This window comes from Parasteatoda tepidariorum, chromosome 1 (assembly GCF_982258835.1).
Source record: "Parasteatoda tepidariorum strain Cologne lab strain chromosome 1, Ptep-v5.0, whole genome shotgun sequence".
Classification (NCBI taxonomy): Eukaryota; Metazoa; Arthropoda; class Arachnida; order Araneae; family Theridiidae; genus Parasteatoda; species Parasteatoda tepidariorum.
In genome coordinates, this window is record NC_141755.1 from 1895187 (window position 1) to 1918473 (window position 23287).

Below are 23287 nucleotides of genomic sequence, written 5' to 3' on the forward strand. Positions count from 1 at the left end.
CTCCAGTATTGCAACTGGACGTCCACTAAGTGGCTTTTTCTGATGAATCAGGTTTAGACACGTGGGAGTATACGGAGTGAAACGTTTGAAAGCCCTTTCAAAATTGCCGAAAAGGGACAAAGCTGCAGGAGGGAGCATTGTGGTCTAGGAAATGTTTTTGTGGCGTTCATCATTGAGGAAGGCAGGATGGTAGCATCACATCTATTCCGCGGACTATGTCCATCCCTACATGCGAAATGTTTCTTTCAGAATGATAACATCTACCAGAAGAACAATGCGACGTATCATACGGCAAAGCAGTATGGGCACTAGAATGAGTTTTCCGTACCTATCTCCCTGCATTTAAACCCTATCAAAAATCTGTGGAACTCTGTGCCTTGAATTCTTAACCTAGCACAGCTGGCAACGGCAGGCCTCAACATCATCTTCAGTGATCCACGGTCTCTTCAAGAACGTAATTGATACTCTTCTCGCAGAGGTCCGCTCTACGAAAGATGGTTCATCAGGCTTTTGACAAGTGGTAACATTATGTGACCGGACTCTGTAGAAGGGGCTGGAATCCCGTTGCTATCGGGCTAACCATTGGTGATTTTCTTGGTTTTTTTTCAACATACAGTTCAAATAGTTCAATTAAGAAATCCTCCACGAATGCTAGTTTATCCCAATGCTTGATCCACGAGTTTCCTTTGTTTTTTTTGGGTTGGGGCTTCAAAATTAAAAGGCTACGGAGTTTAACATTGATAGTCGTCAAACCAAGCCGTTTATGAAATAAAATGTAATGTTTGAGATTTGCTTTATAAAAAGAGGGCAATGTCAGTAGTAAAATAAAACTTCTTCAAATATTCGATTTATTAGGACGATTCGACCACTCTTGCTCAAATTTTATTGCTAGGTTAAATTGCATTCTTTAAAATTATGTAAAAAATTGTATAGTCAATTGTATTGTTATTAAATAAAACAATAAATATTTTGCTAAAACTTATTCTTCTGCATGGAATTATCTTTGGATAAACGAATGTTATAATTGCGTGAAAATTTTTTTCAATTTGCTTTAAAAGTTCGCGAACTACGCAAAACAGAAAAAGTAAAACTAAGTAGTTCAAACTTTGGACTAACCATACTATTAGGACCCTATTTTCCAGATTGCGACACCCCTTTATTTTGGAGGTTATGGTTAAAAATACGAATCCACAATACGAAAAAAAGATACGTTTATTCATGGAAGGTACATTTTTATGTCGGATTTCATAAATCAAAATATCGTTTGCACTCATCAATTAACATGATTGAAATCACCCTCTGGAACCAAAAGTGATATCAAAATAACAAGAAAAAAAATAATATCAAAAACTATTTATGATAGTCCTTACGCGCACCTACGTTCTACAAACAACATATTATGAAATTTTCAGCAAGTTATATATAGTATTGGGTTATTGATCCCTTTTTTGAACTAAACCTCTTGAACGTTTAATTAACATTTTTTGTTCAGACGACAGCTTTATTTTTATACTAAGAAAAAATGGGTTTTGGAAATCAGTGAAATTCATGTTTCGCTCTTTCAGTGATTTATGATAAAAATTGCTATAATATTTTTTTTATTAAATTAGTAATGCTATAATAATTTTAAAAAATCCGATGAATTTTTTTTAAGGAACAAAATGAAACAAATGTCTTTAATATTTTCAGTGGTCTTGAGAAAGGGCCGTGTTCATATCACCGACAGCTCACACCGCCATCACGATCACTTTGCTGACAGCTCATTTCGTCCACTCACTGTGACACGATCCATTTAACTTTCCGTCAAAGTTTCCTTATTTTGTTCCATCACTGTCATTATTAAATAAATTGAATTTTTTTTAAATATTTAACGTGCGTTATTTTGCAGAAATTGTACAAAGTTTAACCTAAAAAAAATATGCAAAATTTTTATTATTTAAGAAAGAAATATTTTAATTCAAAATAATTGCATTTTATACGATCCCCTGGTTATAGCTCTACAAATAATTTTTCCTACGCATCATTTATTATTCCTTTATATTTTGACACTAGTCTGTAAAAACTACAATCCTATTTTTGTGAGTCCTTTTGTACACTTCATGAACCGCAATCTACTGGTTGAATGAAATGTGTTTATAATACGATAGGCAATGTTACGCAGCAACAAAAAGTTAACGTTTTTATATCCGTTATCTTATTATTGCATATGCATATTGGTTTGAAACATACGAATATCTATACAGATTTTACTGACATGAATAACAAAAGCAATAATTTTAAATAAATTTAGTTAATAATTAAGTCATTAGTTTTCTTTTTATAAAGATTTTTTTATTGCAAATTAAAAGTTATATTCTACGAGAAATATAGAGCTGAAAGTGTCCGTTGTGATATTTAAAACGCAACTATATTTAAGCTAAGTCATAGCCTACAGTTTACACCAGTTTTAGATTGTAAATAATTTTGGTTCCAGTAAGAAAGTGAAGAGTTGAATGAATACCTTCGAATATGTACTAAACCCATCCACCATTCCAAATCAATATGTGACTTACAATGCAGCCAATGTAAATGACAACATTTTGTCCTACAAATTATAAGCAGTTTGTTCCCCAACCGACGGTTAAAGAAAACATGTAATGGTGAGATTTTAAATGAATATCGTAAAAATTAGACAGATGAAAAAAGAAATGATAAATTATGTGTAGAACTTTAGTAATCTGAAGGAACGAACATAAACTACGCAGTGAGGGCAAAGTGACAAAAAAAGTACCATTCGGACTTTTAAGGATCGGATTTCCCGTTTATGGTAACCCGTGTGAAGGACTTCTCTCTTTCAGAAAATTTTTCTTCACTGGGCAGATACATCACGAAAAATTTCTAGAACTGAATTTTCAAAAAAAAAAAAAAAAAAGATCAAGAATCACTCCTTAAAAAATATCTGTCTACTTTCTCTTAAAATTTGTAACTAAAAAATAAAATTTTATGCTCGCCACCCTCTGAATAATCACCGTCAGTCACACATGCTTTGTTGTGCATAGACTAACTTCTCTATTATATTTATTAAAAAATTCTGTCTTTAAAGAAGTTTCATTGAATGAAAACGGTGTATTTTATTGCATCGCTAAATACCAAACAATGAAAATTGCATTTTATGTTTTCTTTCATTCTTCATTTTTGTTTCTTCTTTTTAGACGCTTTTTTCTTTTTTTTCTTGCTTTTTTTGGCCTTTTCATCTGATTTTTCTTCCTCAGGAGGAGGAGGTGGAGGTTCTTCAACAAGGGGACCTTCAATCAACTTCTTAGCAATATTAAAATATTCCAAACGATTGGATATATGATGTTCGATATCTTTGAATATTTGTCTTCCTTAAAGAAAAGAAAAAGAAAATACTATGAACTGAGTTCAACACGGAGCAAACTATTTTTATCCTTTTTAAGATCAATTCAATCCCTAATTCGTTAAATTTAAGTTGTTTGAGACTTATTAGTTTTTAAAGTATTTGCTTGATAATTAGTTTTTGTAATAACTAGGAAGCGCCTCATTCATTAAAAAACAATATTAAAAAAAAGAAAATAGCCTTTTTATTTTGTTATATCTAAATATTATATTTTTATGAAATAAAATTTTGTTAATATATGTCAATCATAAATGAAATAAGCGATTTTCTGGATTTTAAAAATAATAAAATGAACTTGAAAGTAAAATTTAAACTTCTCTCTAACTCCAAAACTTAAAGATCTCTCTAAAAATGAAAAAAAAGCACTTAAAATTGTAAAAGATTTCGAACAAAACTCATGTCGAGTTCATAAAGGAAAATGACCCTTTCAGCACATCAAATTTCGACTTCGTGGCTGCATTTCAGTGGGCTGCAGAGTGTTTCGCATGGTAATTTTTACTGCAAGTTTAATAGTTAATCGTTCTCGAACTGATGTTTGAATGTTCCATCTTACACCCAATCTATTTTTCTACTCATTTCAAGGTACTTAACCTTACACATCTTTTGAGCTGCAAAACAAAATGCACGATTTTTTAAATTGACAATTTTTTCAAATTCACAGGGAGAGAAAACCATATCTGTTCTGAGTATTCTAAAGGCAGAAATAATTCTATGTTAGATTAGAATTCTGAAATTCTTTCGTTTTGCTTTGCAATCGATTTAATATTTTTTTTATGATTTTTTTTCCTTCCACATTTTGTTTTTATAACAAGATTAGCTGGTAAATCTATGGCAGGGGTCGCTAAACTTTTTTGATCATCGACCCCTATATAATTTTTCGAAATCTCCATCGACCCCCACAAAAGTAATTTTCTGTTAATTAAAATGAAACTCTATTAGATACTGTGTTTGTGCATTTATTTTATGATTTTAAACATTTATTAAAGTAATAGTACATTGTGTAACAATAGTTTTATGAAAAATATATTAATATTGAAATTTAAACACCTTATTATTAAATAATAAGTAATTATGCATAAGTAGATATAATAAGTAAAGTAGCTAAAGGTTTACTGCTTCTTGATCAATAAGATGGTGTGCCTGGTGTTTTTTTGCAAGGTTCGCTATATTGGTTTCAAAATTGGTCAATTTTAATTTTCGTCAAAATTGGTAAATTTCGTAATTTTCGTAAAAAAATACAAAGTGTGCTGTAGTTTTGTCGCGGGCTGTACTAATCCATATTATTAATGCTTACCTTCTTTTTTGTGCATTGATAATTAAAATTGATATCTAAACCAAACGAATGGTTTTATCGAAACAATAACTAATTATCCAAAACTATAAAAGTTTTAATAATGACACTGCAAATATTCAACACAGTTTGCAAAGATAGTAGCTGAAACTGCGTATGATATTTGCATTTGTAACGTCAATGCTCGTCACACGTGACATTTGGACAAGCGCACATATGCATATGACTTATAAACTGCGCTGAGTTTGTGCCACTGCGCGGTGGTACGTAAATACTTGTTTCACCCCAATAAATATACGTTTATTAATTTATGTTTTATAAAGAAACTGATATTGAGTCAATTATAAAAAAAAAATTCACAAATTTTACATACTTAATTAGGTATGTGTGATTTGCGTATTGAGAACTGTTTTTTTTTTCGATCCACAATCGACCCTTCCGATTCGGATCGACCCCCATTCACCCCCCTGTCTCAGATCGACCCCCGCTTTTGTTAAATAGACCCCTGGGGGTCCATATAGACCACTTAGGTGACCTCTGATCTATGGTATCATAAACACAGAATAGAATTAGGATAAATAGTGCTAGATGAACTACGATACTGAAACAATTATTTATACTTTTGGCGGGAATGTGACTCTAGCTTAAGTCTATCTTCACAGCACTTTTGAACACTGAAGTACACTACATTCATCAATAAGCTTCTTCTCTAACTTATAGATCATCTAGAGCAGTGGTGCGCAAATTTTTTTCGACTGCGACCCCTTTTGTAGAGAGAAAATTTTCGGCGACCCCTAGAGAGAAATGCTCACAAATACGATGTATATTTCGCGCATTTCTTTCGTTTCATCGAATAAAAACATCATCATATTTGACTCATATTAATTTTATTTATAATTTTAAGAAAATACTTTTTGTATGACACAAAAATCAGTAAATTGCCCTTTAATGAGATGTATGTGGCTGCAAGTTTCTAATTATCTCATCGATGTTTGGATGTATGTTGCTAATTGCAATTCGCATATCATCTTCAGGGTTTAAACGCGAGCGGTATTTAGTTCTTATTGAAACTAGTTTGCTAAATCCAGTTTCACATAAATACGTTGATGCAAATTGTATTAACACTCTGATGTCATTCTTGCATAAAACGGGATATTGTTTTTCCACGGATAGCCAAACTTTTTGGCAAGGCTGAGTCTTAAATTGATTTCGAAGAGTATAATTACTAATTAGATCTACCAATTGCTCTTTCTCACTAATTTGAAGAGTTGAACTGCATATGTCAAAGGAAAATGGATCACGAATCCAACCAAGATCGTTTACAGGAAAATCCTCGAATCTTCTCGAAAATTTTTTCTTTAACTTTTCAATGTGATTGGAAATGATGTTTTTAAATGTAAATATATCTATATTATTTTCCTTGATAAAATCGTTAAAGCAATGGAACATGTCGGTATTGTTTTCATTCAGTTCAGTTTGACAGAGACTAAGCTTATTCTTAAAAGCTTGAATTTTACTGACTGCAGTTATGATAGTTGAATTCTCACCCTGCAAGCTCAAATTTAAGTCGTTAAGTTTTTCGAAAATTTCAACTAAATAGCTCAGCTTCCCTAGCCAAACTCCATTGATGTAATAACTTGCCAATCTATGTTTCTTTTCGATTAAAAACATGTACACTTCATTTCTCAAATCAAATATCCGTCGTAGTATTTTCCCATGTGAAAGCCATCTGACTTCTGTGTGTAACAGTAATCTCTAATACGTTGAGCCCATCTCATTGCAAAGTATTGAAAAGAGACGGCTGTTGTGGCTGTTGCATTTAATGTAGTTAATTGAACTAACAGCGTCTTGTAATACGTTGTGCAACTCTTCATCCATATCTTTTGCAACAAGAGCTTGTCGATGAATCATGCAGTGATTAAATACCATATGATTCGCCACCTTCTGAATTAAGCCTCTGAGCCCTTTATTCGAACCTGTTAATGCTGCAGCACCATCAGTACAAACCGCAACACAGTTTCCCCAGGTAAGGGACTTTGTTTCAAAATATTCATTTATTACTTCGAATATTTTTTCTCCAGTTGTTTTTCCTTCCAAACTTTTGAAACATAAAAACGTTTCTGTAATATCTTCATTAAAAATAAACCTAGCGTAAGTAATTAGTTGTGACATTTTAGTAATATAGGTAGCACTCGTCCAGTTGTGAAGCAAATACCGATGAATTTTGTATGCGTTTTATGACTTCTGACTCGATATTTCGTGACATTTAGGAAATCCGAAAAGACACGGTTTCTCTTGATAATGGTATTGTTTTTAGTTCATTTCCATATTTATCGCCATGCATAATTGATGTCATCTTAGTTGCTGCAGGAAGGATAAGGGATTCACCAATTGTATGGGGTTTCATTGTTTTTCCTATTAGATAAGAAACTTCTAATGAAGCTCGTAATGCTTTCTGAGGTATTGTTGTAAATTTCTTTAAATGTGCACTTTGAATTTTCAGATTTTCAGCTCGTCTTTGAAAAAAATCAGCATGTTTATTTTGAAGTTCTTTATGTTTAGTTTCCAGGTGCCTTTTTAATTCAGCTGGTTTCATGCTCTCATTTGCTAATTTTTCGTTGCAAATGACACATATCGGGCGTTCTTCATCATCAACAACACAAAATGTAAAACCATACTTAATAAATTCCTCATTGTATTTTATTATTTCCTTAGATCGGGCATTTAGTTCAGTATTTGGCGACTCCTCATCAGTATTTGTTCGTTTGTTAGCTGAAGATGTACCTGGTCTACGTATTACCCATTTATCCATTATGAAGATAGGGGTTAAATTATTTAAACTAAAACAAATAATATATAAAATTTTATCATTTTTTTTCGAGAAATTCAATAAAATTAACAGAGATCTTTCTCCAATGATAGTACATACCTGATAACAAAGAGTAGCAAAGCCCGATAAAAATATAAAAAATCAAAATTACACTGTGTGGTTAAGTATTACTTCAATACTTATTAAATAAATGAGCAAGATCTAGCATCTCGCAAGCATATTTAATGACAACCTAACGAGATACACAAACACAAACTGAAACTAAACATAAATGCAAACTGAAACTAAAACTAAACAGTTAATACACAGTCACAGTTAATCTGGCAGATGCCGCATACACAACGTCACATGATAAAACTCGAGGATAAACTAAAACAATTGCAGGCCAACTGTTACATGCTACAACTTCATGCGAACACTTCACGTCTTCACTCTGACTATTAGATACACCGCGTACCTCGCCATCTGATTGGCTGATCACGAAAGCGAATTTTTGCCCTTTCCCTGCGGTTAACGTCAAGTCAAATAGGCGCTTTTCAGTAAAACTGGCGAATTACCGCGAAGAGGGCGCTATCTACCGGAGTGAAAAACTTGCGTCTTCACACTTTACATATACAGCATTACACATTACGGTCAAAGAAAGAGTAGACAGCATGAAATTGCAATTAAACAGTGTGTGACGGCGCTTCACTCTTTATATGTACATAATGCATTTCATAAGAATTTGGCAACCCCTAAAAAACTTCTGGCGACCCCCACAGGGGTCGCGACCCCTAGTTTGCGCATCAATGATCTAGAGCATTGTTACTTAATCGCCTGTCCGCAGATTAATATTTGCAAAAACATTAAGAAAATATATTTAAATAGCTGAAAACCCAAAATATTTTTCATTGTCATTTCAATGATCAGAAAGAAATTGACTAAGCATTTATTAAAGTACTATAATTTTGTAGAGACAAAAATAATTCCTATATTCAAAATTACTAACCTTACTGATCTTCGATATACAGTTTTTTTTCTTACCGGTCCTTTAAGTGAAGACTAACTTTTAAAACACGAACTCTCAGACTGTCATTCACAGACTCTTGGTCGATGAAACCAAGAGTTAACTCAGAAAAAGTCATTTAAGAACGTCAAATTGCAAACAAATGATGACAAGATTTACTACTATGGAGAAGGACAAGTATGATCTTGTCATAATTATATTATATTATATTATATTATATTATATTATATTATATTATATTATATTATATTATATTATATTATATTATATTATATTATATTATATTATATTATATTATTTATATTCAAAATATAATATATTGTCATATATTATATTTTGAAAATAATTTTCAGCATTTGAAACTCATTGATTTATTCTTGGTTTATCTAAACTTGCTTTTTTTGTAGACTTTAAATGATTTGTCATAAAATGTTTTTCTTACGGTTTAGCGTTCTTAAAAATGGCGTGGCTCTGCTTTTTCAAGAGTTATAAATTAATCACCTGTCTGATACACACTATTTTACAAATAAAATATTTTCTTATTTTTATATCGTAATTTTTTTTACCTATTTTACTATCAGGAGCTTGTTTGGCCAGTTCTTGACTTGACTCAATGATTGATTTTTGTCCTTTTTCCAAGCAATCCAGAATTCGTTTCAGTTCATCAACATTATGAGGATCTTCTGGAAAATGTATAATGGAAGGCTCTTCTAATATGGGTGGAGAAAACTCACATTGTAATTCACTTCTCATCGACTCCAAATCTTTTTCTACGTCATACTGCTTCGTGTGCAAATCGCCAACTCTAATTTCTAAATCTTCTATTTTGTCCCTTAAAGTATTCAGTGAGGAAGAAATTTCTTTGGATAAGTTACTTCCGTTTAGAGATTCACTCATTGTGCTGAAATATAAGACAGATGTATTTTAAAAAAGTAAAATGTATGAACATAAAGTTTCCAAAGCCTTCATTTAAGATCACACATCATGACGATTATTTAGTAATTTCGTAATTTAATAAATAAAAAAAATTTGAAAGTTACATACCTTTTTAAATGTACCAGTGGATTCATATTAGGCACAACATATACTTTGAGGATAGGCATACCAAATTTCGTAAATCACTCACTTCGATAGGAATTAAGTCAAGTTAGAAAGATTAGATAAGAAATTTCAAAATTCAGGCAGAATTTTGAGCTGACATTGAAAAGGTAGCAAGGCCTTCTAATCCACTGAATAGGGTGCAAGTTGAAACAAACTTTATATCTTCTCTGATGTTTTCTTGTTTTTCTTATTTGAAGAGAAACAACTCTTCAGATGTTTTAAAGTGCTTCAGATATCTGAGTAGTTGCAAAGATACACAAATGGCTCTTTTTATGAAAATCCTGATTCAGAGGGAAATTTTTCTTCCAACTTACTGTCCTTTTATGCCCCAGCAGGAAAATATCGCTTTTGATGGAGAACTCTTAAGCCCTTATTGGGTTTTGAAGACTGAATTGGTTGAAGTATGCGTATTTTTTTAGTCTCGGGCCACAATTTAGGTGATTAGCAGCCGGTCATTGAAAGAGAAACTCCCATTGTCGGCAACATTTGCGACAGTTGTATCTAAAAATGAAACGTCATACTTCAGTGGATACCTGCTAATTGCGGCATTTCTGAGAACGAGCAGATTGGCGGCCTTGCAAAAAGGGACTCGAGACTTCTTCAAAGGAGATCCTCACCACTATAATTCCATTCTATCAAGCAAACATTAAATTGGCATTTAGAATCCCAAATTCATGACAGAATAAAATCGAAAAGTTGGAGGTTTGAAGATTTTATGAAAATTCTCAGCAGTTTCTTCTTTTAACTGGACATAACTGGCAGTACACCTACACCCAATTCGAATCTTTTCAAGTCCCTGCTGTCCTCTCCGTAACTCTAATGACCTTATGAATAGACACTACCTACGCCAATGTGCAGTTCTTAAAGGAAACGCTGAAAAGGCGCTTTATTGGCAGGTCATGATAAGGTCATGCTTTGGGCCAATTCTGTTCTATCATTTTTTTTTACTGTATTTTTACTAGTTTTTTGCATAGTTATTTACCTTGCCATTAGAAATAAATAAAAAAAGATCAACTCAAGAGATAGAAAAATCAATCCCCGTAATACTATTATCTTTTATGTTCTAAGTCTGAAAATAACTGCATTTCGCAAACATTAGCACTTAATTTTTAAAGTTTGTTCGTCTACAGAAAGGTAGACTGTTCAAAAAAATAAAAACTGACAAACATTTTTACACCTCGTAAAGATTTCATTCCTTTATTCTTTTTACGTGTAATCGCTCGGAAACTTTTTAAGAAATAACACTGTGAAAACGCATTTTTTCCTAATGAAAATTTCTTTAGATTAATATTTAGTATTTCTCAGAAAATTCAGGATTTTAAAAAAATCTGATCGAAAACACGTATATTTTAAGATTCTTAAAATCATAGCAAATTAATAATGAAAATAATGTATAGGGAAAAATGCATTGTACAAAAATAGCTTTTCCTCTTTACATTTTCACGCACAGTTTCGGTTTTATTATTAGGAAATAGATTTCCTTCCAAATGTATTATAGTCCGTTCCTAGTTAAGAAAAGACAATTGCTGTATAAGATTTAAGTAATCATCCACGATTGCATTCCGTTTTATTTCGTTAACAAATTATACAAACAGGCTTTCAAAACAATATAAAAGCATTTAAATATTAAACACGTCAGACAGAAATTTAATGTGTGCTACCATTTACCATATATATATATCATAGAATTATTAAAAGAAGCCCGCATGATGGTATTTCACACATACTCTTTCTTCAGTATGAAATTAGGAACACCATCGGTTCCAGCCAAATCCATGCAATTTCGATTAAAACGGGAGATTCATTCTTAAATACTGAATTTTTGCAAAATTTTACCTTTTAATGATATTTAATGCAAAGTATAGCGTTTTGAATAAATAAAATCAGTTTCATGATCAATAATTGAAAATTTCTACCCTAGTACCATAAATCATTTAAAGTTACATAAAATATATCAATGTTAGTGAAAAGGTGCTAAAATATTACTTGATTCCTACCAAAAAAATCTATAATTTAAGACTGTTGTATATATATATATATATACATACTCGTTAAATTCATCAAAATTAGACATTTTAATTTCTACTAAACTTTTCATGACTTGTTCGTATTCCTTTCAAACACATTCAGAATTATTTATTTTTATTTAATTTTTGTTTTACATTTTCGAAACTTGAGAAATTCCAAATTAATGCGCTATTTTAGTTAAAGATTTTTTGAAATTTATTGTTTTGCTTTTTTCCGATTAATTTAAATCATTCCTTTTTGCTTTTAACTTGCAACCAATTCAAAGTTATACCCTGATTTAAGCAATTATTCTATTTGAGAGAAAGACACTCTGTAACACTAGTGTGTCAGATTTTTGAAATTTTTTCTTATCAAAGCTAATATGCATCAAGTGGGGACCACAAGTTTTGACCACAAGACAAATCACTCTTTCTTACATTCTAAATGATGTGTGTGAGCGTGAAGTACGTCAGAGGGGTGAAACCCCTTCGTTTACTTCAATGTATAAAACTGGCAGCAAGATTTGATTAATTTTTCAACTTTACCCCAAACACCTACGAATAAATAAGAAGTTTCTATTGAAATGACCACCTATTGTATCCTTATCTTAACTGAAAAAGGGAAATTCCATTTTAACTGGTGAAACAATTCTCAAAAATTAACAATTTTTTTTTTCCATTTCCGTACCACTTCATGCAATTAGGTGGGGGCAAAAAACAACAAACGGGGAAGTTTAACATTAGTTTCATATAAAATGATTTGGTTCCATTATATTTTATTGGTATAAGCGGGTTATTTGATTATGCGATAAGGTAGGGACGACGTATTCGGTTTTTGATTATTAGAAAATTACCATTAATGGAAAAAAATAGTCATGGTATCTAGAAATACTATAATGCGAAAACTATTTGTTAGTATGCCAAAAACTTAATATGGGAAAAAGTGTGGATACGGAAAAAATGGCCACTTAAGCTTAAAACCAGAGATGTGATGAAGGATTTTTCAAATTTTTCAGAAAAAAATTCCACTAAGATTCAGTAGAATTACATTTATCAATGTATATTTGCACAGATGAATATTTGTATGTGTTACCGTTTAAGTATATAATGCAGTTATTTCATAGAATACCTAGTTATTCCATGAAATAACTAATCGTGTCCGTTAAAGTGTGTAATATGTTATTAATTTGTCACTTTAACTACTTATTCTGTGAAATAACTAGGTATTCTATAAATTAACTAATGAGAGACAGTTAAAGTGTAAAATAAACAATTTATCTAAAATGAAATAACTAGGTATTCTATAAATAAACTAATGATAGACAATTGAAATGAAAAAGAAGCAATTTATCTAATTTATGCAGCGTATAAATGGTATCTATGGAAACGTACCATAAAATCATTTGTTACAACAAGGATTACTAAAATGACACTTGTAATTACAAAGAACATTATTTCTAAAACAAAACAAAAAAAATTTTTTGTTGACACACTGGGTTTTACACGAACATTTTTGAAATCCCTGACCAGTACCTAAACTTTGAGCTGTAGCAACCGACCGGAGCGATATTTCTACATCCTGCACTTCTTCGATTTCAATTAATTTTTGTTCTCAGACACTGAACTGGGATCGAGAATATAATTGTTTTATGCGGCCATTTCTTGTGCCCAATTGGAAAAATTCTTCTTCGGTTATTTTTATGATGATATCTAAAATAGATTTGGCATCACCTTTTCCTCTGTCAACTTCAGGCACTGGGATACGGACGATAAACCCCACAGAGGCTTCAGAATGAGATTTATCCGACATTAATTTGATCTTTTTCGCTTGAATTTCTAAACATTTTTTAGACTTTTCTCTTTGAACATTAAGTTATAGATTATTTTACACTTTAACGGGCTGCAGATCGTTATTCTATGAAATAACTAGTTAAACCATGAAATACAAGAGAATTTTTTACACTTTAACGGACACGATTAGTTATTTCATTGAATAACTAGTTATTCTATAAAATAACGGATTTCATACTTTAACGGTAACATATGCACTCATGGCAATCCAATCTTTAAAATATCCGGTGTCAAATTTTCGAAAGTATTTTTATAATCTAATAAAATATTTTGCAGCACATTCTATTCAAATATGTGTCAAAAATTCAACGATGTGTTTAAAATTATTTAATAATACAAAACAAGGGTATTTCTTAAAATATTAACCCTTTTCAAAAAGAAATTTGCAAGCTTCACAATTAGCTGAAAAATCAACTTTTGTAAATAAAAACAAATATAGGGGGAATTTTTTGGAATTTGGATGTATTATTAATGGAAATAGGCGATCGTTCATTATGGCCAATACTGGCATATTCTGCACAGCTTATCTTTTCAATAACAATTGGTAGCATTCAAAAATCTATTTTCCTACAAGATAAGAACAAGAATTTGAACCGATGTGGTTAAAGAGTGGAATCGGAGGCAGCTCTGATATTTGGCGATTTGAAAACATGCCTATGTATATACATATGAAAACAAAACAAGAACCAATCACACAACTGTAAATAGAAATTGTGGTAATCCGATATTAACGTCATTAAAAGCAGTGGCAGCAAGAAAGAATACCATAACCAGAAACTGATTTTCAGCAAACTTTTACAGTTGAAATTTGTTGCCAAATCAAGGGAGCCTCGGAAATACACTTTAACCAAACTATATAATCCGAAAAATTCATCAAATCTTTATTACACTCTTCATGATATTTGTATAAAAAGGTTTTTAAAATTTTAAATGCATTTTTCTCTCAGAGACGCTCTTAATTAAAAACGTGTACGTAGTCATGAAAGAATTACATGTGTACATATTTCTTTACAAAATAATCCGTTCAGTTTAAAAAGAAAACTTTTACTAGATAAGTACTACTACACTTACTACTACGTAAGCATTACACTTACCGTATTAGTTTAATGTTAAAAATATTGTAACGAGTTTAGATTACTTCTTGAGGAAAAGTAATCGGCATAATTTTGAAATGCATTTCAAAACATATAAATTCAAAAAAGAATTTTAGACAAGTTAAAACATGGAATTATTATTTATGAAATGATGGTTAATTTGATACATTGTTTTGAGCTTAATCTCTGAAATCGTTAACCATGATAAAGCAAGCCCCGAGTTCCGTAAAATTTATTAGAGGTCAAAACATGTTTTCGTTATAGTTTCTATTCAGCATGTGAAACAAGTGAGTGATATTAACTGCATAATCTAAGCTAAAAATGTCTCTGAGCTAGAGTCTGAACTTCATCTTTGAATGAAATAAATTGTTGTAATTTTGCGGCTATGAACGACAACTAGCTATATATTTGCACCATTTCCATATGGAAACACGCATTTCTATTCCAATAGAAACGTTTTCCTATTGGTTGCTAACTAATTGAACGTTGAAACTTAGTAACCAAGGCTGAATCGTAATCGATGGAACGTTTTTTAAAGCCTACCTATATTCTTTATTCTTAAAAACTAAATAACAGTGATAATTTTGGATAAATAATAATGGGATAAAAAAATTTTGCATCACTAAATTATTTAGGAAAACTGAAAGATTGTTAGATAAGTTTGATTTGTGCAAATTCCAGCGAAAGTTATCAACATTGTATCGTAATCGTGTGGCATTTGTTTACGTTAGTAACTGCTCTTTTCATTCGATTTAGAATAAGTCAAACCAGTCAAATATCAATTCTCTTGAGCGGCTCATTCTATATTCTTTCACAAAGATTCTATAAAAAAAAATCAATTCTTTCACTATCATGTTTCTCACTTAACAGAAAGACAGGCATGAAGCCTTGTCGAACACAAATGAACTAATTATGTATCGAAGTTGCCGGGTACACAAAGCAAAAATATATCGCTGTTTAAATAAAAGACAAATAATAAATTTAAGTAAAAGACGTAGACAAGAAAGAATTCGATTTCAACAAATTCGATGGGCGATGCGACGTTGTATTTAACTTTACGTTAGTTAACATTCTAACTTATGTGGAGAAACTTAGCTCAACTTTAATACGTCATTTTGCTAATAAAAGATCGGCTTGTTCTGACGTCATAGGTTACATGTGTGGGTATTTGTGATCTTGGAGTGCAAGTACCCAATGGAAGAAAGTGACAATAGTAAGAAAACATTAGAACTTCAAATAAAACAACACAACTGATAAATCAGAAATTTAAAATAACAAGTTTAAATTTATTTAATGCACAATGAATACATTTGTACATTTTTTGAATTACAAGTTGAAGTTAATCTATAAAACAAGTCTTGGCTCAGACACTTAAACGCATCGCATCAATGCAAAATAATTAAAAACTTGAATCATTGCTAAAAAATTTTACAATTCTTTAACATTCAAAATTGTCAAGTGCAATATAATACTCATTTACGAAGAAGTTTTCCGAAGAAGCAAAGTTATGGAGGGTCTCTTCAAGGGTTGGTGTTATCGATTGCGAACATTCCTTGCAGCATGTAGTCTTTCTTTAAAACATATTCGCGTCTTACTTCAAAAATGAAGAATTTCATCAATGAAATTGCCAACAAATAAAGTTTCCACGCAAGAACAAATAGGTTAAACACGTTTGATCCAATGTCCTCGTCATGATACATCATTTCTGTTCGATTTATAACAGCTCTTAGTCTTCGAACCATTTCATTATAATGGTTTCGGCAATCGCGTTCAATTCGCGTTCTGTTGGTCACACACAATCTCCGGTGGTTACGCACCAAAATCCGCCGAATATTTAGGTGAGTGAAAGTAAAGGGGAAGAACAAAACATCCTAAAAAGAATTTTAAAAAATCAAAATATGTTTCCAGACAACATAGAAGAATTGACTGCAAAAGAAAGCTTCTCTTCTAAAGTTTCTGTTTTAACACGTTGACTGCCGCACGCACTTCAGGCCATGAGTACGAAGCGTATTCTGCTAAGTACTCCCATCGATATTTTAATAATGCGAGTCTCTGGTGGTCACAAGAATAATATCTCGCTCCGTTTGTTTCCATGGTATCATGTTTATTTGTGTCCGCATCTGTTTCTCATCTCGCTACTTTACATCAATCAGTTTGAATCTTTGCAGAATAAAGAGGAGTAAGACTTAAAATCTTTACCTTAATTCGATGAAATTTCGAAAAGAAAAATGGAAAACTTATTTCTTAGTGAGTCAAATAGCAGTGAGCAAGAAAGCTTTTACGAGGCTCAAAATAACTTTCCTAATAAATCATTTTTGTATTACTATTATAATAATTCAATTGTTTTGTTACTTTGTGCGAAATATCTTTACAAATACATACGAATATCCTTCGCAAGTAGTCAAATAAGCGTCATCCCAATACGGCCCGATCAGAAACTTTGCTGTCACCCGAATCTGGGTGACGCGGCAGTCAATGTGTTAAAACACTGCATAGCCAAAGGCAGTTGCCCCGGGGCCCACATCAGAGGGGGGTCCCAAATCGCATTAAAATTTTATTTTAGGTTTCCTTCATTAATAAACTTTATTTTTAAACAAAATATCAGTACAGTGCAAAATCCGCTAGTATTATGTTAGCTTCTTCATTAATCTATCGTATGAACACAAAAAATCTATATTTCATAAATCCATGGCTTTCTAGTGTGGAATTCAGCCAAATTTTCGCAATGACGATAAACACATTCGGCTAATCAAAAGCCTGTATTTTTACATATAGCAAAATGCGATGTGTTTACAAAAATACAGGCTGTTGATTGGCTTAAGCCATCGTCATTGCGAAAATTTAGCTGAATTCCTCCCTATAGTCAGCAAGGATATCGTATGTATTTTTCGCAGTTAGATGACAAAGTTAACAATCAGAAGCCTGCATTCGCCATGATTGACATAGAATTGTCAGAAAATCAATAAAATGGACAAATAATTCGTCTGACCATTGGAGGGAGGGGGGGGGACTTTATAGCTTTTAAGTTCCAGTCAATTTTCTTGTTATATATGTATGATGAGGTGAAAAATTCAAATGCCTCCATTAAGTTAAATTTCTCATTACTGGAGTAGTGAAGCAGAGGGGCCCAATTAGTCTAAGTCGAGTCCTGAGTTTTCGGCCAGTCTATTGCTTGTGAAAGCAATAGCTTAAGCGATGGGTGTATTGAGTTAAAAAGTTAAAGACTTGGAATAAGATTCTTTGTGGCAAACTTTTACAAAAGTTAATAAATTTAACCTCCTTTTTTGCAGAATACTACTCACATCGTAAAAGCGTGGAAGTAGAGCATGAAGAAAAGTATATTAAAAAGAAAGACTTTGCACTTTTTACTATGCTAAGTAATTACTATGTTTCGTCAATTAAAAAAAATCAGTTAAAATACAGAAATCAATGTTTATAAAGTCCGCGGGGAAGCTTAGTCATAAAAGTTGCAATCTTCGCTTTGACACTGTCAATCTTTGAACTTTTAAAACATTTGATGATTGTATTGTCTTGATAAGTTTTTAATAGCTTGAAAATGAGTAGTTAAAATTTCATGACGTTTCGTGTATTAAATTATACAAATGGGCACGACTCGACACGATATTATTTAGAATTTCATTTAGTTCATATAACATTTTTGGGCAGCGGTTTCCAAATGGCGATCTGCGGAATGTTGAGATATAGTTAGCATGATATATTCTTTTTTTTTTTTAACATTTTTAAAATTTGCTATTATATTTAGATCTAATCACTAATCCATTATTTAATATTTTGATTGCGTTTAAAAAATTCTTTTGAATAAAATGACAATAAAAAGAATATTTTTTCCTATGACTAATAACATTCATTTTTTAATAACATTTTCCAGCTTTTCAAATCATAATAAAATAACTAAATTCGTTTACAAAGAAATGTATTTCTCTAATAACTGTTTTTAATGTACAGTTATTTTCAACGCCATACGCAGTTCTTTTTTGTTTTCATTCCCACGAAAATCGTAACTTGATTTATTTTATTTGTTTTCAGTTTTGGTAATTAGACAAAAAAAAATTTATACATATGAAAAAATTCATAATTTGCCTGGCGGATGTTGGGATTTTTGACCGACGTTTAGAATCGAGGGTAAAATTATCCTTTGCAACCCCTAACCTTTTTTTTAAAATAGAGAAGCAAAAAGTCGAAGAGTTTTTACCACACAGAGAGTATATAAAATCCTCATCAGCTCCGGGCATCGAAAACGCTGTTCTAGATATCGCAGACATCGCATAATGAAGTCTACAAACACAAAAACATAATCAACAAAAGCAGTTTCGGTGATCAATATTAAATTTCGTGCTAACATGAGCATTGTCCGATCGTATTCCTGAAAAAAATTTGAAGTATGTATTGAAATAAATATACAATTAATATATATATATATATATATATATATATATATATATATATATATATATATATATATATATATATATATATATATATATATATATATATATATATATATACTATCAATTTTGTTATTATATATGGATTTTTATTTTAAAAAAATGTCTAAACTGTGCAGCACATTTAAATATGTTTTATGACCCAATTTTTAATTGAATTGCCTGTAAAAGATCCGGAATTTGCAAAAATGCTGTTACATTACTTACTCAAGGTACTGAAATAGTTTTTGATTTAATTAGGAACTCTTCTATTGATGTGCTTACTTGAATCGCCAAAGGTTTTATAAACTTCATTTCATTGTTGTTGGTCTAGCAGTGGACTGATCGTAAAGACACGTTAGAACACTGAAGTCAAGCATCACTGGCTGCGGTCAGTCAGTAAGCGGGTGGGGGACCACTTTGATCAGACTGAGTTAAGATCAAGGGTGCGCGGTATCGTTAAACTGTTCTACCTCAAAGTGTTCGACTTTGCCCGTCGCACAGGTCGTCGGGCTACCAAAGCAGGGGAGCTATCCTCTCTGCAGAGGATCAAAATTGCGATGGCATATCTTCGAATCATCTTCAGGGATGTTTCCCAGATCGTCGCCAAATAGCCCATTGCTCAGCTCTAGTGTGACGTAAATAAAGTATCTACCTACCTTCATTATTGTTGTTGTAGTTGGCCATTAAGGCACTAGGGATGAGACTGTTCTTTTTTTCCAGTGACACTATCTATGGCCAAGAATTAGACTTCTGCCACACCAATACGTCGCACCCGTTTATATGGCGGACCCATTCATTCATCCACAGATCGTAATTTTGACTAGAACTAGAGAACAATCAATCTCCAATCCAGTACCCCCAAAGGTTTAATTTGTTATGGGAACATGGATGACTTTGTGACCAGACATATTTAACGCGTACCAATCACCATTTATTACACGGGGAGCCTTCGGTCGGCTGGTTTCAAATTCCCGTTCTAGGAACGAGTGTCCAGTGCCATACTAACCAGGCTATCTCAGTCCTATTTCGTTTCATTGAAATATAAAAAATAGATAACAGCCTTTTATATTTTCAATGTTCAAATAAACTAATTTCTAAGCATTTATTACAGAAATTCTTTTTTCTTTTTTTTAAAAAAATACGCATTTGAATAATTTTGCAGTTTTGTATTATTCGGTTTATATACGACAAGGTTAATAATCAGCTTCCTTTAATATTATCAGCCTGTTCCAAATTTTTTCAACTTTTGAGAAGTTTATCGTTTACCGTTAACATTTGTTAACTGTTTAACGGTTGAATTTTTTCGATTGATTCAAATCATAATTTTCACGTGACGTCATTATTCTGGATTTAATAATAATTCTTTTAAATATTTCCTTTAAAAAATTAAACAAAAGCTAAAATCTTGAAGAATAATAAAATAAAATCTACGATTTTTGCAGACTTAGGGAAAATTCGCTGCTGAATGTTGTTTTATAGTCGTATTTCAAATGCAACAAGCGAATTCAATTTCTGAATGTATATTTAATATAAATGTTTATTTTGATGAAAAAATAGTGTCGGTGCAATGTAGAGAAATATCTCTTAATAAAATGAATAAAAATAATTTAAAGAATATAATTTTTTATTAAAATATTTGTTTTCAGAACATTTGAATTTGAAACAAAATAATTTGTCTATAACAAAAAGTCAAGAAAAGAATGTGTGCACTTAAGAAAACAAATTAAGCTTTTTAGTTTGTTTTCCTGGAACCTATCGAATCATTTTACTAAGTGATAATCCTATTAAAAGATCAAATGACCTAAAATTTGCAAAATTAAACTAATCTCCCTTTAAAACTTTTGATCGAATCAGATTTCCAAAAAACTATGTTGCAATCATAACGACTTTATTTTATTAAATTGAAGGAAAATTTTAGGGGAACCCTATCAGATATGCTCAGTGCCCTGCTTAAACATAACTACTAAGTCAAATGAGAGTACGATTTCAAAACAATGCCCTAAACTAAGTTTGACAAAAAAGGATATATCACTGGAGAACTTTGTTGTTTGTCCAATTTAAGTTGGATCTTGAGGTAGGTAAACCAATAAATAGGTCTTAACTATACCATGGTAACACTTTTAATACACTTATTAGTTCAAACGATTCATTTTTTCTTTGCTATCCATGAATTCACTTTGACCCTCCATGTATGTGGTAGTCCTAATTTGGAAACTATTGTTCCAATAATTTAGCCTAAACAGTCACACAAGTTTGGGTCCCTTATTCTTTTCTTACATTTAAAAGTTTTTACAGATAGTTATGCTATTTTTACAAACAGTTGCTAATAAAAAACGAGGATTATCTATAAAATAATATTTTATTAACTGTTTTTGCATAAGTTTCTTCTTAACATTTTTCAGTTTAAAAAATGTTAGGGAAAAGAGTGTTCTGAGATCTCTCTAAATATTTTTATTACGATTTGTGCAGCCCTTTCTATAGTTTTACAATCTTTGTCATTAAAACTAATTAGAGGGTGCAAATTAAATTAACTAAAAGACTATCGAAATAAAAAGAGATGAACTGAAAACTGATTGTGGAGGCCGGAAACAAACTGGCGATTCAACTGATGCTTATCATTCCACTTTTTTTCCAAGAAAGACTCCCAATGAGGGGACACAGGTTCAAATCCAACTGGTTGTTACGAATTCTTATCCTGGTTCGCACCGACCACAGTGTGAACGTAAAATATCCTCAGTGGGTTAGAATCCCCTTGCTGTCGGGCAAACCGAGAAACGTTTTCGTGATTCTCTTCAACTTGTAACGGAAATACGGATTAGTTCCATCAAAAAGTTCTGTTATTTTCTGGGTTCAAATTTACAAGGCTACGGAGTTGAATATTGATAATTATGGATCAGCTGTTTAACGCCGGTTATAAACTAAAAAGATAAATTCGTTAGATTTAAAAAATAGTGTGTATTTTCTTCTCTTAAGTATTCATTAGGTACCAATAACGCGTCTAGTTTTTTGATTTGATTCATTATAAAATATTCCTTGCTGAAATTCGGAATGACTAGGTTTTAAAAAACATTCATAATAATCTCATTGTTTTATTTTGTGTTAAACACGCAAACATATGACCAAGGTTAAAAACTAAAAATGTTTGAATTTTTAATAAGTTTTAGTAGCCCATTTCAAAAGACGCACTTATCCAAGTTGAACCTCCTGTTTTAAATTACAAAGTTCTTGATGCAACGATATATTTCCAGCGGAAGATAATTTTAACCAACTCTATAGAAAGAGATCAGTCTATTAATAAACTAATTAAATTAAAAATATGAAAAATGTAAGAAGTTCTTACCTTTAAAAAAATTAATTAGAACGAGTTCAATGGGGATTGAATTAGCTAGCTGTTTATTCAACTTCTTTTACTTGTGTATTCGAATCGACTATGTTTAGAACCCTCTCACTCTAGTTATAAATCGCAAATATGACATTCCGGTTACACGTTATTACAATGCTTAACTTTTTAGCTCAGTTAAAATGCAATGTTGAGAAACATCACGAGCTCGTGTGGCTATGCTCCAGTTCACTACAGACTGCCTAGAAACTAAGGTCCAGACCTGCGGCGCGAAAGGTCGCAGATTCGTGTCCCAAAATCACTGAAGAATTTCAGCGAAATAAGCAGTGATATTTTACCTTAACAATTACTCTTGTTCTTCGATGACTTCAGAGACGTTTGTTGCAGATTAGAATCTTTATGTATGAATTTTTTATTGTAATTAGTTGCATAAATGGTCTATAATTTTGGGATACAACAGAGGACTGATCGTAAAAACACTGGTTCCCAGTAGAACACCGAGCATCACTGGCTGCAGTCAGTAAGCGGGTGGATGACTATGTGTAGGAACCGAGGGTGAGAGGTATCGGTCCTCGTTAAACTATTCTACCGTAAAGTGCACGATGCCGCTCACAGGTAGTGGGGTTACCAAAGCATCTCTGCAGATGATCGATGGCATGTCTTCGGATCATTCTCAGGGATGTTCACAGAAAATTGCCGTTAGTCCGATGTAAATAAGGTACCGTATAATTTTTCAGGTCTTGCCTAAAACGCAAACGTTTTATTATATTGAATAAATGTGTTATTGACGAAGATCTACAAGTTATTGAAAAACTTTGTAATGATTTAAGCCGAAGGGTATTTGACATAAAGATTAATTAAGTAGAGTTTAATAATGTAAGAGTCAGAATCGGATAGGCTTATCTGCCTTACGCGCCACGGAT

General features: G+C 31.8%; 1 protein-coding gene and 1 long non-coding RNA gene across 2 annotated transcripts; both read right to left on the reverse strand.

Moving 5' to 3' along the window:
• Positions 1–3029: 3029 nt before the first annotated feature.
• Positions 3030–14716, reverse strand: LOC139425416 (uncharacterized). The gene is made up of 3 exons (XM_071180271.2): positions 14577–14716; positions 9091–9425; positions 3030–3365 (listed from the first exon to the last, which is right to left on the reverse strand). The coding sequence occupies exons 2-3, from the start codon at positions 9419–9421 to the stop codon at positions 3169–3171; spliced, it is 528 nt and encodes a 175-aa protein (XP_071036372.2). The 5' UTR covers positions 9422–9425; positions 14577–14716; the 3' UTR covers positions 3030–3168.
• Positions 14717–15836: 1120 nt separating this feature from the next.
• Positions 15837–22604, reverse strand: LOC139425415 (uncharacterized). Its single transcript, XR_015431671.1, has 3 exons — positions 22365–22604; positions 18790–18960; positions 15837–16447 (listed from the first exon to the last, which is right to left on the reverse strand). It is a non-coding gene; the product is annotated as an uncharacterized LOC139425415 (long non-coding RNA).
• Positions 22605–23287: the final 683 nt, after the last annotated feature.